Source organism: Eutrigla gurnardus (genome assembly GCF_963514095.1).
Source record: "Eutrigla gurnardus genome assembly, chromosome: 1".
NCBI classification, from domain to species: domain Eukaryota; kingdom Metazoa; phylum Chordata; class Actinopteri; order Perciformes; family Triglidae; genus Eutrigla; species Eutrigla gurnardus.
In genome coordinates, this window is record NC_139915.1 from 10839360 (window position 1) to 10852487 (window position 13128).

A 13128-nucleotide genomic window follows, 5' to 3' on the forward strand; every position below is an offset into this window, starting at 1 on the left:
CCTCACTGACAATGGCCTTCTGTGCAGAAATAGCCCGACAGGCCACCCAAATGAAACTGATGAGAAAACTGGAAAAGCAAGCACTGGCACGTGCCGCAAAAGAGGCTCGGAAACAGCAAGGTAGACCCACGTTTTTGTGTGTGTGTGTGTGATTACAAGAGCTCAGTGCTGTAAGATGATAGTGGTGGTTTTTCACTTGGTCACTTCAAAGACCGAGAGGGCCTCTATGGACACGGATGCTACTGTACTTACACAGCCTTTGTTTGTATGTATTTTCATATTTATTTCCATCACTTAAAAGCACATGCTTTCATCTGTTCTGCTCTTATCTTTATTGCTCCCATGTTGCTGGTTTCAAACATTATGCTTATACATTTTTACAAATTCCTGTGCACTATTTCGAAGCCCAAAAAAACTAATCAAAATCTTAGGAGGTTGCTTTCTTTGTGTTCTGATTATTACTGTATGCCAGTGGTTCTCAATATATATATATATATATTACAATAACGTGCCCGCTTTGAAGTATTTGCAATAGTTGATACTTTATGGCAGATTACATTGAAAATAGGAATATTGACTATATAATGTACTTTCTCAAACTTTCATTTCTATTTTTTGTGTTTAACTTTTATAGTATATATAGTTTTTAGGAAAAATGCATGACTGATATTTAAAAGAATGTACATTTAAAACGAGAGTTTATTGGACTTGTTAAATGCCATCTTGATGCCATTAGGAATTCCTGAATGAATGTAGTTTAACAACTGGAATTCTCTGAGATATGAATACAGCTGGTCGGTCATTTTGTAGACACTAATATAACACTGACATGACTCTTGTAGCTATCATGGCAGCGGAGGAGAGACGGAAGCAGAAGGAGCAGATCAAGATCCTCAAGCAGCAGGTGGGTGTGCTTTAGTTGTGTGCTGACAAATCTTTCCCCCCCCCCTTTCCTCTTATCTAAGTGTCCCGAGTCACACGTAGTCCCAACGTGCACCTCAAGAAGTGCTGAATGGATATTTTGTGATGCTCTATAGCTTGCTTTTAAATTACCATCATTACTTCCCGTATTGCTGTGTCTTTGGAATAGAGTGGTTGGGAAATGATTTTTATCTAAGGATGTTTTCTATTGTCGAAAATATGAAGAGATTATGTTTTGGGTTTTTTCGTAGGAAAAGATCAAGCGTATTCAGCAAATTCGGATGGAGAAGGAAATCAGGGCGCAGCACATTTTGGAGGTACAGAATCTGATCCAACGGCACCTCTGATTAAGCAGAACATTCCTGGGTAGCTGCAGCCCCTCAGTCTATAGTGTTTTAATCTTCCTAAAGCTCATTACTGAACAGCAGCATGCATTGGAGGGAGTTGCGTCTTCTTGGGCATAATTCCTCATGGAACTAATGCTAAATTGGTCTTGGTTGACGGCTGTTGAATATTAAAATGGCTGTTGCTGCCTCTTCAGACCTTATTTAAATTGGACAGAAAATACTTTTTTCTTCAGACAACAGTAACAGTTTAGCATAAGTGGGTCGAGGGGGAGAAAAAAAAAGTGCTGTTTTTCACACATGCAAAGATGCATGCACGCACACACACACACACACACACACACACACACACACACACACACACACACACAAATGCAGACACACGATAATACCGTAGGAGCTTCAAAGTGTTTTAGCAGGACTAAATCAATTTTGAGTTGACACGGTTGACAAGCCACTCTAAACGGGAGGCTTCAACATTTTTACAATTAGGTGTTAAAGAGATACATTATTCATTCGCTGTGTTTTACAAATTTGACTGGCATTCAGGAGCATCAAATCTTTGCTCAAACCAGAAAACTGCAAACAATCAGTGAAAGTGCTCACCCAAAGACTGATTGATATGTGTCTGCCTATGTGATTCTTGACCTTAATCTTTATTCACAGGCCAAACGGAAAAAGAAGGAAGAAGTCGCCAATGCTAAAATAATGGAGGCTGAAAAACGCATAAAGGTATGTTTATATTTTCAATAGATCCCTCGAAACAGATAATTACATGTTGCATGAAAACATTTAATGGCACATATTTTGTGCCATTAAAAGTAGCTGGCAATAAAATTAGAGCGTCCCTTTGAAATGGGCTGAAATTCCATCAGTCTGTAGTGACTTTCATGATATTGGCACAATGGAAGCATATTGATTTCCCCCTCATCTTCTCTTTTCTTGCCTTCAAGGAGAAAGAGTTGAGGAGACAGCAGGCGGAGATTCTCAAACACCAGGTAGGCATTCACACTCGACTTGCTCTGCCTCTTGAACCTGATAGTTACTGCCGAATAAAACCATTTACCTCAAGCTTCACTTGAATAGAAATTTGACAGGTGTGTATGTGTGTGTGTGCGTGTGTGAGTGTATTTGTGCATCTATGTGCATTTAAATACAAGGCATGTGTGAGTATTTATAAGTGTGCTTATTTACCAAACATCGATTTAATGAAATCCTTCAGTATTTCTCACCATGCTTTTTGGTATTGGATATTATTTCTGTTCCATAATATTTTGCCAACTCTCTCTGCCAGGAGTTGGAGAGGCATAGACTAGATATGGTATGGGTATGTTTATTTTTGTACATCTAACACCTGCATCGTGTAACTGGTTGTGTTATGGTTGTCATAGCAATGCATTAAGTGTAGCACTGGCTGCTGTCATACTACATTCTTCTGCATGGCTTTCCAGCAAAACCAACAAAAGAGAAAAAGAGTCAGTATGCTGCCTCCATCTGCTCATCCTGAGGGACAACTGACCCTGTCACGGTGGCCAGGCAGCTTCTATCCCCTCCCCCACCCCTCCCCCCTCCTACTCAGAATGCATTGCAAAGACTGCTAGCCAATCCACACTCACCGTCTCAAAGTGCACTCGAGGAGTTTCCATCCATCACATACATTGTCTAACTGTTGTATTGGAGTAGCCTGTGATACCCCGTGAGTGCTTGACGATTTCGGCCCAGACATTGAGCTTGTGTCTGTTCGCCCGTGCATCTGTTCTGCAGTCCACCGAGTGCTGGACTTTAACCTACCCCATCCCAGCCTCTCTGTCATTCACTGTTCTTGTACTCTGCACAAAGAATGAAAACAGCTACTGAGAATCATTTTGTCTTTATGGTGGAGATACTTCCAGTCTGGTGAGGCAACAGCAAAACCTCTGATGAAAATAGACCTAATCAACTGTAGAACAACAATACAATTATTCCACCACAGGGACAAATATGATTCTGTGTAGCATTTTATTTTGGCCTGGCTGTCTTGCTTGTAGCCTTTCTCACTCATACACAGTCACAGCGGAATCCAAAGGTCTGCCTATTTGTGTCACAGTGGACTCTGAGCCGATAGCTGTATTAACCCCTTGTACCTTCACTCGGAGCAAATTGTGACACATAAAATGATCCCGGTATTTACACTTGTCACATGCAATTGCATTGCTTTTGATTTACCGTAGCCTGTTATCATTATATCCCTCAACATACAAAGTGTGTGTTGATTAATTGGAAAACTAGCTGCAGTCGCTGTGTGCTTTTCCATTTGTAGATAAATCAAACCAATAAGGACATAAAACAATATTGTATCAGAGTGCTTGGCATCTAGCCCGTTTTATTTATCACATGGAAAAACAATCCTTACAAACAGCCCATTTAGTCACTATGTGCTGGAAATGTCCATAGTAATCCCTAATAGTGGCAAATGCGTGTTTCTGGTGGATCACAGAGGGAATGACAGCCTGATACAGTGGAGCGGGAAACCTAAAGAGATCAAATAAAATGATAGTCAGTCACCGGTGCTTCCTGTGCCCTTTTGCAGTAGACTGAGTATCATGCACCACAGAACAACATAGATGTCTCATCCTCAGCAGTCACACACTGTGCTAATACTTACGCTGCCAAAAGCACTGAAGTGGAACTGCTCTGTTTGTAGCTAGTCGTTACCATCTATCCCTATTCGTCCTCCCCTCACCAAATATTATGAGAACGATGTGTCAAAAAAACATTAGCATTGACTCATATAATAGAATTGGATATTTTGATCATGCCAATGTGGCACGTCAGAAGACTTCTGGCAACCAGCATTTTGTTGCTTTTGTTGTGTCAGCTTTAGTTTAGAAGGCGCCGCCACCGATTCCAGCTGCTTCTCTTTTTTGAGCCTGTCATCACATCTACGTCGTACCGCATCTTTGTGTTGCTTTTTGGTTGTCATCGTATTACTGTACTCTTCACTTATGCTTCCACCATACATGTGAAAGTGTATACATGTGAAGCATCGTTTTGTGTCTGTTCAAGTATGGTGCCTCTATTGAATTTAGTGCGTCACAATTTGACATTCATGCATAATAAATGTTGTTGACCTTGAGTGCTGTATGTGTAATGTGTATTGGTTAATGTGCCTGTGTTTTTGCCACTCTAGGAGAGGGAGAGGAGGAGGCAACATGTAATGCTGATGAAGGCTGTTGAGGCTCGCAAGAAAGCAGAGGTAGCCCATAAGCACACAAACGGTCCTCTCCATAAAAAGAGCCTAAGTCATTATTCCCTGGACGGATACCAGCTTCCTGTCCTTTTTTGCGCGCTCTTTCCCTCCATTCATTTTTTTTTTTCTACACACTTACCAAGTCAAAAGATTCTGGCCCTCAAGCACTTTTCTTTTGAATGCACAGCAGCATTAGGCTGAATTCTAATACTGCTCAGCAAAGTCAAGTAAACCTTGTCTGTTTTCACACACACACGCACACACACTTTGCTTCCTTAATGCTCTCTTGAATTTTGGACTCTCCAGGAGCGTGAGCGCTTGCGGCAGGAGAAAAGGGATGAGAAGCGCCTGAACAAAGAGCGTAAACTGGAGCAACGGAGGCTGGAGCTGGAGATAGCGCGGGAACTGAAGAAGCCAAATGAAGACATGTGTCTGTCTGATCACAAGGTAGTTATTAAGATAGTTGCTCATCTGCTCAGTGATGTGGTTGTAAAGGTGATCACCAAAATCCATTTTTAAAACACATTGATGTGATGAATAATTAGTTGATTTTTCTCATTTAAGTGCTGTTAAATAGCACTTATTATTATTATTATTATTATTATTATTATTATTATTATTATTATTAGTAGTAGTAGTAGTAGTATTCAATTGTAATAACTAGTTAGTTCAATATTTTCTTGAGGTCAGTACTTACAATAAGATCACATGGGAGAAAAGCATTTTTATGTGTGGAGGTGTATGCCCCCAAGTGTTAAAAGGCGAGTACTACATAATGTAGAAATGTAACCGTCATCACTATAAATTGGAATGCACCATCTTGATAATAATAGTCAACAGGTGTGAGATATAATCACAAAACTTTTCCCACAGCTGTTTAAATCACAATTTTCCTTCTCACAGTAACACATGCAAACTTTACCCACTCTCCTTTGGGCAGCCTCTCCCAGAATTCTCCCGGATTCCTGGACTCATCCTACCAGGACGTGCCGTGTCTGACTGTCTGATGCTGATGCAGTTCCTGCGAGGCTTCGGGAAGGTTTTGGGCCTTGATCTGAATTCGGACGTGCCCACCCTGGGCATGCTACAGGAGGGCCTGCTCAATGTGGGGGACAGCATGGGCCACGTCCAGGACCTTCTGGTTAAACTACTTTCTCTGGCAGTCTGTGATCCCGGTTTGCCACCTGGACAAAAGGTGAGCTAGTTCAGCAAGTCATGCATTGTGCTTATGTGTAATGTGTTGAACCTTTGAACCTCTGAGACCATCTTGAGCATTCTAAACCTAGTAGTTTTAGTTTACAGCATATAATAAGCTATGTATTATTATATTTTGTTTTACATGACAAAAGTAAGATAAACTCATTCAATATTTTACATTGCTTTGCTTTAAAATATCCATCAGTATATGTTTTTTCTAGATCCTTCACGTCCTAATCAATCAATCAATTAACAATCTTACAATATCTGACTAATTAATTTTCTCTGAAAGGGTTTATTCTCAAAAATTGGTAAATAAAAAGGTTGTTACTTTGATATTAATAATAGTGCATTGTATATAGGATTGGGGGTTGTTCCATTGTGATATTGTTATTTTTGTTATGTTTAGAGTGAAGGTTTGAGTACTTTCTCCTGCATTGTGTGTCGATGCGTATAAATATTCAATCAACCTTAAGTCATTCAGGGAAAGTTCATCAACTTGACCTATTTGGCATCCTGTCCTTCTCTCTCAGGCAAAAACCATGCTGGGGGACCACCTGACCAACGTTGGCATCAACAGGGATAATGTGTCTGAGGTGCTACAGATGTACATGGGAGCCCATTGTGCCAATACAGAGCTGGCCCCTCTGGCCCTCAGTCTGAAAACAAAGGCCTTCCAGGCCCATAAGCCGTCCCAGAAGGCCTCAATCCTGGGCTTCCTGGCTAACGAACTGGCCTGCAGCAGGGCTGTTATCAGGTAGGTGAAGAAGCTGAAACTAAAAAGTGAGACTGTCCAACTGAGCACTGTACTTGTTTTATTAATACAGTCTGCATCAGTGTTGTTGGAGGGTTATAAAGGGCTCTACAAAACCTCCTCTACATCTGGATTCACATAATTCTATTCACTAGTCACTTCACAATTATATTCATTGACCGTGTTCTCTGTGTGCGTTTATTTTGCTTAACACTCAAGTTATTCACCAGCCAATAATGGTGTGTTTTATTGATGCAGTGGAAACGCTTAATGAAGCTGCAGTAGGGAGCAGTAATTTGGAGTAAAGTCCTTTTGATTGCAGGGAAATTATGCAAATATTAATTTGTGCTCCGGGATACCAGCTTATTGAACTTTTTTTTACTTTGGCTGGAGATAGTTTCCTGCCTCCCCAAGCTTTCATCTTTTACTCAATATATTTGTTATTCCTGTCTGAGAACACCAAAAACATGGCCGTACACAGACACAACTGTAACTTGAAAGGATTGCGTTTCCTCTTGCAGTGAGATTGACAAGAGCCTGGATCAGATGGCAAATATGAGGAAGGACAAGATCATTATGGAGGGAAAACTGAAGAAGTAAGTTTTCTTGCATTCTAAAATAGTTATGCTTGTATTCTCTGTACACCAACACACTGAACCTGAATGTATTCATGCAGGTTGAGGATCATTTATGCCAAACGTACTGGGAGGAGGGAGGCCAGTATGTGTGTCGAAGAGAACCAGTCTATTGGCACACCGTCCTCTGCCGCCAAACGCAAGAGGAAACTGGGTGGAGACAGCGATGAGGATGATGATGAGGATGACGACAGTGATGACCAGGCAGAGGAGGACGACGATGACGAGGAGGAAGAAATTAAGATGAAGGTTAAAAAAGTGGAGACATATGATGAGGTAAAAAAAAAAGATGGATCCATCTCTTGATCGGTCTTAACTGACTTTTAAGGGTTGCTCACAGACATGGCCTGTTTTTCGTCCTGTCAGGATGAAGTTGAACAAGCCACCAGTCTGGAGGAGCTGGAGAAGCAGATAGAGAAATTAGCCAAGGTATGCTCTCCCTATAAGGCATCACAAAAGGAATGCGTGGTTTGTTAACATTAATAATGTGTGATTAAATACAGGATATAGAGAGATTTAAAGTAAAAAAAAGTCCCACAGAAACCATCAATGTTTTTTGTTCCTACCAACATTGTAAGGTTTGTTGCCACGAAGATGTATTTAAATACAATTGAATTAAATGTATAAGAAGTAACCAACAATAATAAAAGAGCCACAACCACAAAGTGTGTTAATATACAGTGTATTGAAAACAACCATATATAATGAACATGTACGCCAACATAGGATTATTTGCTAATAAAAAAAGCATTAATTAGCTTAATAAATTACCTCATTAGCATAGCATGTAATGCTCAACACATCACAGTCATTACAAACGACATGAGGTAGCGTACATGTCTGTTGTTTTTCCTGAAGATGCGTAGATCGACATCATGTATAGAAATCACAGTACGTTTGTATCACTGCAGCAACATCATCAGACCAGGAGAAAGCTGTTTGAAATATCCCATTCTCTGCGCTCGATGATGTATGGCCAGGACCGTTACCGCCGCCGGTACTGGGTACTTCCCCACTGTGGAGGGGTCTTCATTGAAGCCATGGAGAGTGGAGAAGGTAGTTACAGTACAACACACTCTTAAGTTTGATGACTTCAATGTGCTCATCTGATTGCATAGGTTGGAAAATAAAAATCATCAGATGGAATTTTGCAGGAAGAGGAAGGAAGAAATGTTGTAAATACATCTGTTAAACTGCACGTTCAGCTGTTTTTGTTTGAAATATGCTGATGATGTTTTGCTTTATCTTAATTCTCTATGACTAAACTAAATGACGATACATATTGTGTTTTCAGCTACATTAACAAAACGTTCTCCCTGCAGCTCCAGAGGAACTAGAGGAGGAACGACAGAGGAGAAGGAGAGCGGCAGAGGAGGTCAAGGTCAAAGAGGAACCTCAGGAGATCGAGTTGGAGAAGGAGAAACCGGCCAACCTTGATGGGCAGAGTGTTCGAATGCGAGGTTTGGAGCATGAGAAAGAGGAGGAAAAGGAGCATGAGGGGAAGAAAAATGCCCTCTTCTACCAACAGCCAAGCTGTGTATCCAAACTGTGCACATTCCGGGATGTCCTCAAGGACGTCAGCAAAGAAAGTCTGTCGGCAGAAGACCAGGAGAGTCCCCATGTGAGACAAAATGGCACGAGCCCCTTGGGCACGCCTGTTGCCACAACCACTGTAACAGCATCCTCCCCCACTCATAATACCTCTGAGCCGGCAGGAGCAACAACCCCCTCCATGGTGACTACTAATGACACTACAAACATCCCTCCCCCGGCTTCAACCTCTTTATCTGTCCCATGCCTGCCAGCCCCACGTGACAGCCCAGGGAACACTCCTCCGACCTCCTTCCCATCTCCGTATCTCTCATTCCAAGCCAATGACCAGCTGCTCAGAGTCCTGACAGAGAGGAGTGGACATTGGTTCAGTCTGCTTCCTCGCAACCCCTGTGATGTCACTTCTATCACCACACCTCCTCCAGGAGCGGCCCGTGTGTCTCCCCAGGCGTCCTCCACCCCAGCCAGGCCCAGATCCCCGCCTCAGTCCCCTGCCCTCCCTCTCACTCCCTCTGCTGCATCAGCCTCTGCCAGCCCGCATCACCCAGCTGGCCTTCTCAACTACCCACTATCGGCCCTGCAGGTGAGGCTTCAAATAGTGATAGCTGTGTTCTATTCAGTTATTTCTGCCATGTACCAGATCACCAAACCCTTGAGTCTCACTTTTGTTCTCCACAACTTACCCTTTTGTTTTCCATCTTTTCTCCCCAGGTGAAATCAGGTGCTTCACTGCTAGGAGTTTCTTTCGGAAGCTGGCCCTGTGGCATCATAAGTCCCAACCTACCTCTGTGCAGCAGCCCCAATCCCATGCTGGGTCACTCTCTGGAGGGAAACACAGCAGCAAGTGTCTCCAGCAAGAGTGACTCACCTTTACCTTGCATCGAGAAAACCTCATCTCTGCCCTCTCCTGCCCTGGAGATGCCCAAATCCCTGGACCATGCCACACCTCGGCCTATTCCAGAGGGTGAGTGAAAAAAATATTGAGAGATATTAAAGTTGAAGCCATAAGCAACCCCCATTATTTTACCTGAGAAGAATTCACCTGCCTCAAACATTTAACTTGCCTGAATAATCCAATATAATTGGATTAGGGAACGTTCTGCTCTACTGTACACAATTTCATTTGGGTATAACACAGCTGAATGAAGCGCCGTTTTACAGTGATGTACGTTCAGTGTCTTGTAGTTTACGTGTCTTGTTTGCGCTCATTGTCACAGAGATGCTGACAGGGTGGTGGCGGGTGTCTGACATTGAGCAGCTGAGGGCTTTAGTCGGTGCTCTCCACAGCCGAGGCATAAGAGAGAAGGGCCTCCAGAGGCAAATGCAGAAATACACAGAGATCATCCCCCAGGTCTGCACCAAACACAGAGATGGTGAGTCCTTCAACACTGCTTCTGTGTCACGCTCATGTGGTGAGTGTATTTGTGTGTGTATTCATGGCTGACTAATGTCTCTCATATTGTCCGTCTAGTGGCCATGATCGAGCTGCGTGACCTGGAGGAGAGCCAGGTCAGCGTGGAGTCTGTGCGAGGCTGGTGCGTTGAGGAGCAGGCCATGGAGATGGACATTGCTGTGCTGCAGCAGGTAGAGGAGCTTGAGAGGAAGGTCACAGCAGCCAGCCTGCAGGTCAAGGTAAAACACTGAAAACAACACAATGCATTTTGTTAACCGTGTAAAAAAAATATATATAAACATGGAGTTGTGTTATCAGAGACCAACCGCTGATGTCCTCTCCCAGGGCTGGACATTCCCGGACCCTCAGTCTGAGCGGGAGGACCTGGTGTATTACGAGCACAAGCCCCCTACCAAATCAACGGGAGCGTCTGCAAGCGCAGGGGACAAGGACTCCAAGGAGCATCCAGAGGAGCGGGGGGAGAAGGGCGGGGTGATGCGTCACCTGGACAACCCGCTGGATATAGCAGTGACACGTCTGGCTGATCTGGAGCGCAACATCGAGAGAAGGTACCTGAGGAGTCCCTTAGGTACCACCATTCAGATCAGGCTGGATAATGTGGGTACGGTCACTGTCCCTGCCCCCGCCCCATCCACTAGTGCTGACAGGGAAGGGTAGGTCATTTCTCCAACCAAAGCTCCCCACTCTCCCACTAAGACCCTTTCCTCTCTCTGTGTGTGCTTTATGTTTCCCATACTATTCAACCAGTGAGGGTCTTCGCTGCTTTCACAGCAGATTTCTGTGGTGGCTTTTGCATTTTTGTTTGTTTCTTTGGTCTTGTGCAGTTTCTTGGGTGGGGTGGTGGGGGGGTCCCCACTCAGTTTCATTTCCTGTGTAGCTATTGTTTACTGGTTTACTGGCTTGTTTTTTTTCTGGAGTCATCTGCATGGTGTTGTGCATCAGTAACCTTGGTTATGGGCATACTCATGTCCCCCACTGTACAGTATACACTCACAGGTTTTCACACTTTCTGCATGAACTTTTCCCTGAACATAACAAAATCGGTGTGCACTTCTCCAAAGCGCCCTACACCTCCCAAATCCTCATGCCTATCTCTGCACAGCTGGAGCTCTTAATGGCCTGCTGTCTTGTTGGCGGCTGGCTTAACTGAAACAGTTAACTGCCTATTGTGTGTGTGTGAAGACGCTCCCACATATTCACATATGTGTGTGTACTTTTGTTCCTCATCGTTCCTCATTATCTTTTTCAGCGGTGAGGAGGAGGTGGCCCACGGTATGAAGGTGTGGAGAAGGGCCTTGACTGAAGTGCGTAGTGCTGCCCAGTTGGCCATGTGTATCCAGCAGCTTCAGAAGTCTATCGCCTGGGAGAGGTCCATCATGAAAGTGGTGAGCAGCATACTTCCACCCCGTTAATTAAAAACAAACTCTCTTCAGGAAGTGTGCGGTTGTTTTTAATGGGTGCACTTGCTTTTTTAGTACTGTCAGATGTGCAGGAAGGGAGATAACGAGGACCTCCTCCTGCTGTGTGACGGCTGTGACAAAGGCTGCCACACGTACTGTCACAAACCCAAGATCACCAGTATTCCTGAGGGAGACTGGTACTGCCCGGCCTGCATATCCAAGGTATCAGAGACATTTATATTGCACTGACATCTCTCTATGGTTCATCGCTTGTAAAGGGAATCCTAGCTTTGTATTTTGGGCATGTATTCCACGGGAGAGACAATGACGCGCAACAGTTCCCCCGTTTTCCAAATAACTGCAAGGATTATCCATTCCCCGTTTTATTCCATTTCCTCTCAACTTTTATTGTCTGCAGCATTGATTGGCATTCATCACATTAAGTGACAATAAACCTCTCCAATTCATATTCATAAAATTCTGAGAAATTTTTTTGTAATTTCATATATTAGTATAATAAATCAGCAACTGGACACCAGACTTTAATTGCACCAGACTACAGAGAATGCATTGTTTTCTCTGTGCAGGCAAGCGGCCCATCACCCAAAAACAAAAAGCCTCCAAGCAGACCAGTAGTATCCAGTGGAGGAGGTGCTAAGAAAGGTTGCGAGGGGAAGAAGAATGGAAAGCAGGCAGGTAACGGAGAAGCAGCGGAGGACGACCCGGCCAGCGCCAGCAGCACGCCCAAGAAAGGCGTTAAAGACCCTAGCAGGAAGAGGAAAACGGAGGAGAGCTCACCTGCTCTGCCAGCACCCAATCAGGAGGGCCCTGTGTGTGTGAAGAGAGCCAAGACAGCCAGAGACAACAACAGGGACCTGGGATTATGCAGGTATGCACCCCTGGCTTGTTCATACCTGTCTTTCTATTGGATCCTTAACTTATTTATCACCCTCTTCTTAACACATTTACACCCACTGATATCTACTGTATGATGTTAACAAGAAGTTACAGGGAGCTGGTGCTTTTTCTTTAGCAATAAATACGATTCTTCTGTGGTTAGCCCCTTTAATTTAAGGTTCTCTTATAACAAATCATTGCCCCTACATGCCACACCCCACACCAGCGTTAATGCTCACAGTACTACCATGTGAAAAAGGCAAAGGCCAGGTTTAAGTGCTATCCACATGTTTACATTACATGCTGGGATTTGAGTAGCGTAACACACACACACACACACACACACACACACACACACACACACTTCTGAAATGACTTCTCTGCCTCACCGCCACATTTTTAATTAATACGATTATCTATTTACACATCCAGGAGACGCGGAGCAACATAATCATTCATTAAGAGTCTTGTTTGTGTCCACTTCATGAATACAAATCAAATATTCACTTTCCTTTGGCTTTTTCCATCTATACCAACTCCTGAGGGAAATATGTGGCTGTTAAGCTGTGAAATGCTCCCCTTACTGTGTTTTGGTGCTGAGCAGGTGGTGTACAGTGGGTTGTAGCCTGCCCAGAACTCCAACCGAAACAATCAAGTTGAGAGCAATAAACTTAAACAATGAACTCTACTAGTGCAGCTGAGGAGAATTGAAGTCAGTTGATAATTCTCTAGGGATTTGATACAATGAGCGACATGTATTTGATCCATTGTTAATATATAAATATT

The 13128-nt window shown here is 43.5% G+C and overlaps 1 protein-coding gene across 15 annotated transcripts in view; it reads left to right on the forward strand.

The window, feature by feature from the left end:
- baz2ba (bromodomain adjacent to zinc finger domain, 2Ba) overlaps window positions 1–13128 on the forward strand; it is a 62489-nt gene that overhangs the window by 47213 nt on the left and 2148 nt on the right. For 2 of the 15 annotated variants that reach the window (XM_084014435.1, XM_084014446.1), the window contains 22 exons: window positions 28–120; window positions 843–904; window positions 1173–1238; window positions 1932–1997; window positions 2219–2263; window positions 2560–2592; window positions 4435–4500; window positions 4801–4941; window positions 5435–5689; window positions 6225–6448; window positions 6967–7041; window positions 7122–7356; window positions 7447–7509; window positions 7992–8136; window positions 8403–9214; window positions 9343–9595; window positions 9849–10004; window positions 10103–10263; window positions 10343–10698; window positions 11295–11430; window positions 11521–11667; window positions 12033–12334. In XM_084014435.1, the coding sequence (XP_083870561.1) occupies window positions 28–120; window positions 843–904; window positions 1173–1238; window positions 1932–1997; window positions 2219–2263; window positions 2560–2592; window positions 4435–4500; window positions 4801–4941; window positions 5435–5689; window positions 6225–6448; window positions 6967–7041; window positions 7122–7356; window positions 7447–7509; window positions 7992–8136; window positions 8403–9214; window positions 9343–9595; window positions 9849–10004; window positions 10103–10263; window positions 10343–10698; window positions 11295–11430; window positions 11521–11667; window positions 12033–12334 (3892 nt within the window). The remainder of the gene's footprint in view (window positions 1–27; window positions 121–842; window positions 905–1172; window positions 1239–1931; window positions 1998–2218; window positions 2264–2559; window positions 2593–4434; window positions 4501–4800; window positions 4942–5434; window positions 5690–6224; window positions 6449–6966; window positions 7042–7121; window positions 7357–7446; window positions 7510–7991; window positions 8137–8402; window positions 9215–9342; window positions 9596–9848; window positions 10005–10102; window positions 10264–10342; window positions 10699–11294; window positions 11431–11520; window positions 11668–12032; window positions 12335–13128) is intronic. The other 13 variants (XM_084014442.1, XM_084014448.1, XM_084014437.1 and 10 more) reach the window with 8 other exon arrangements.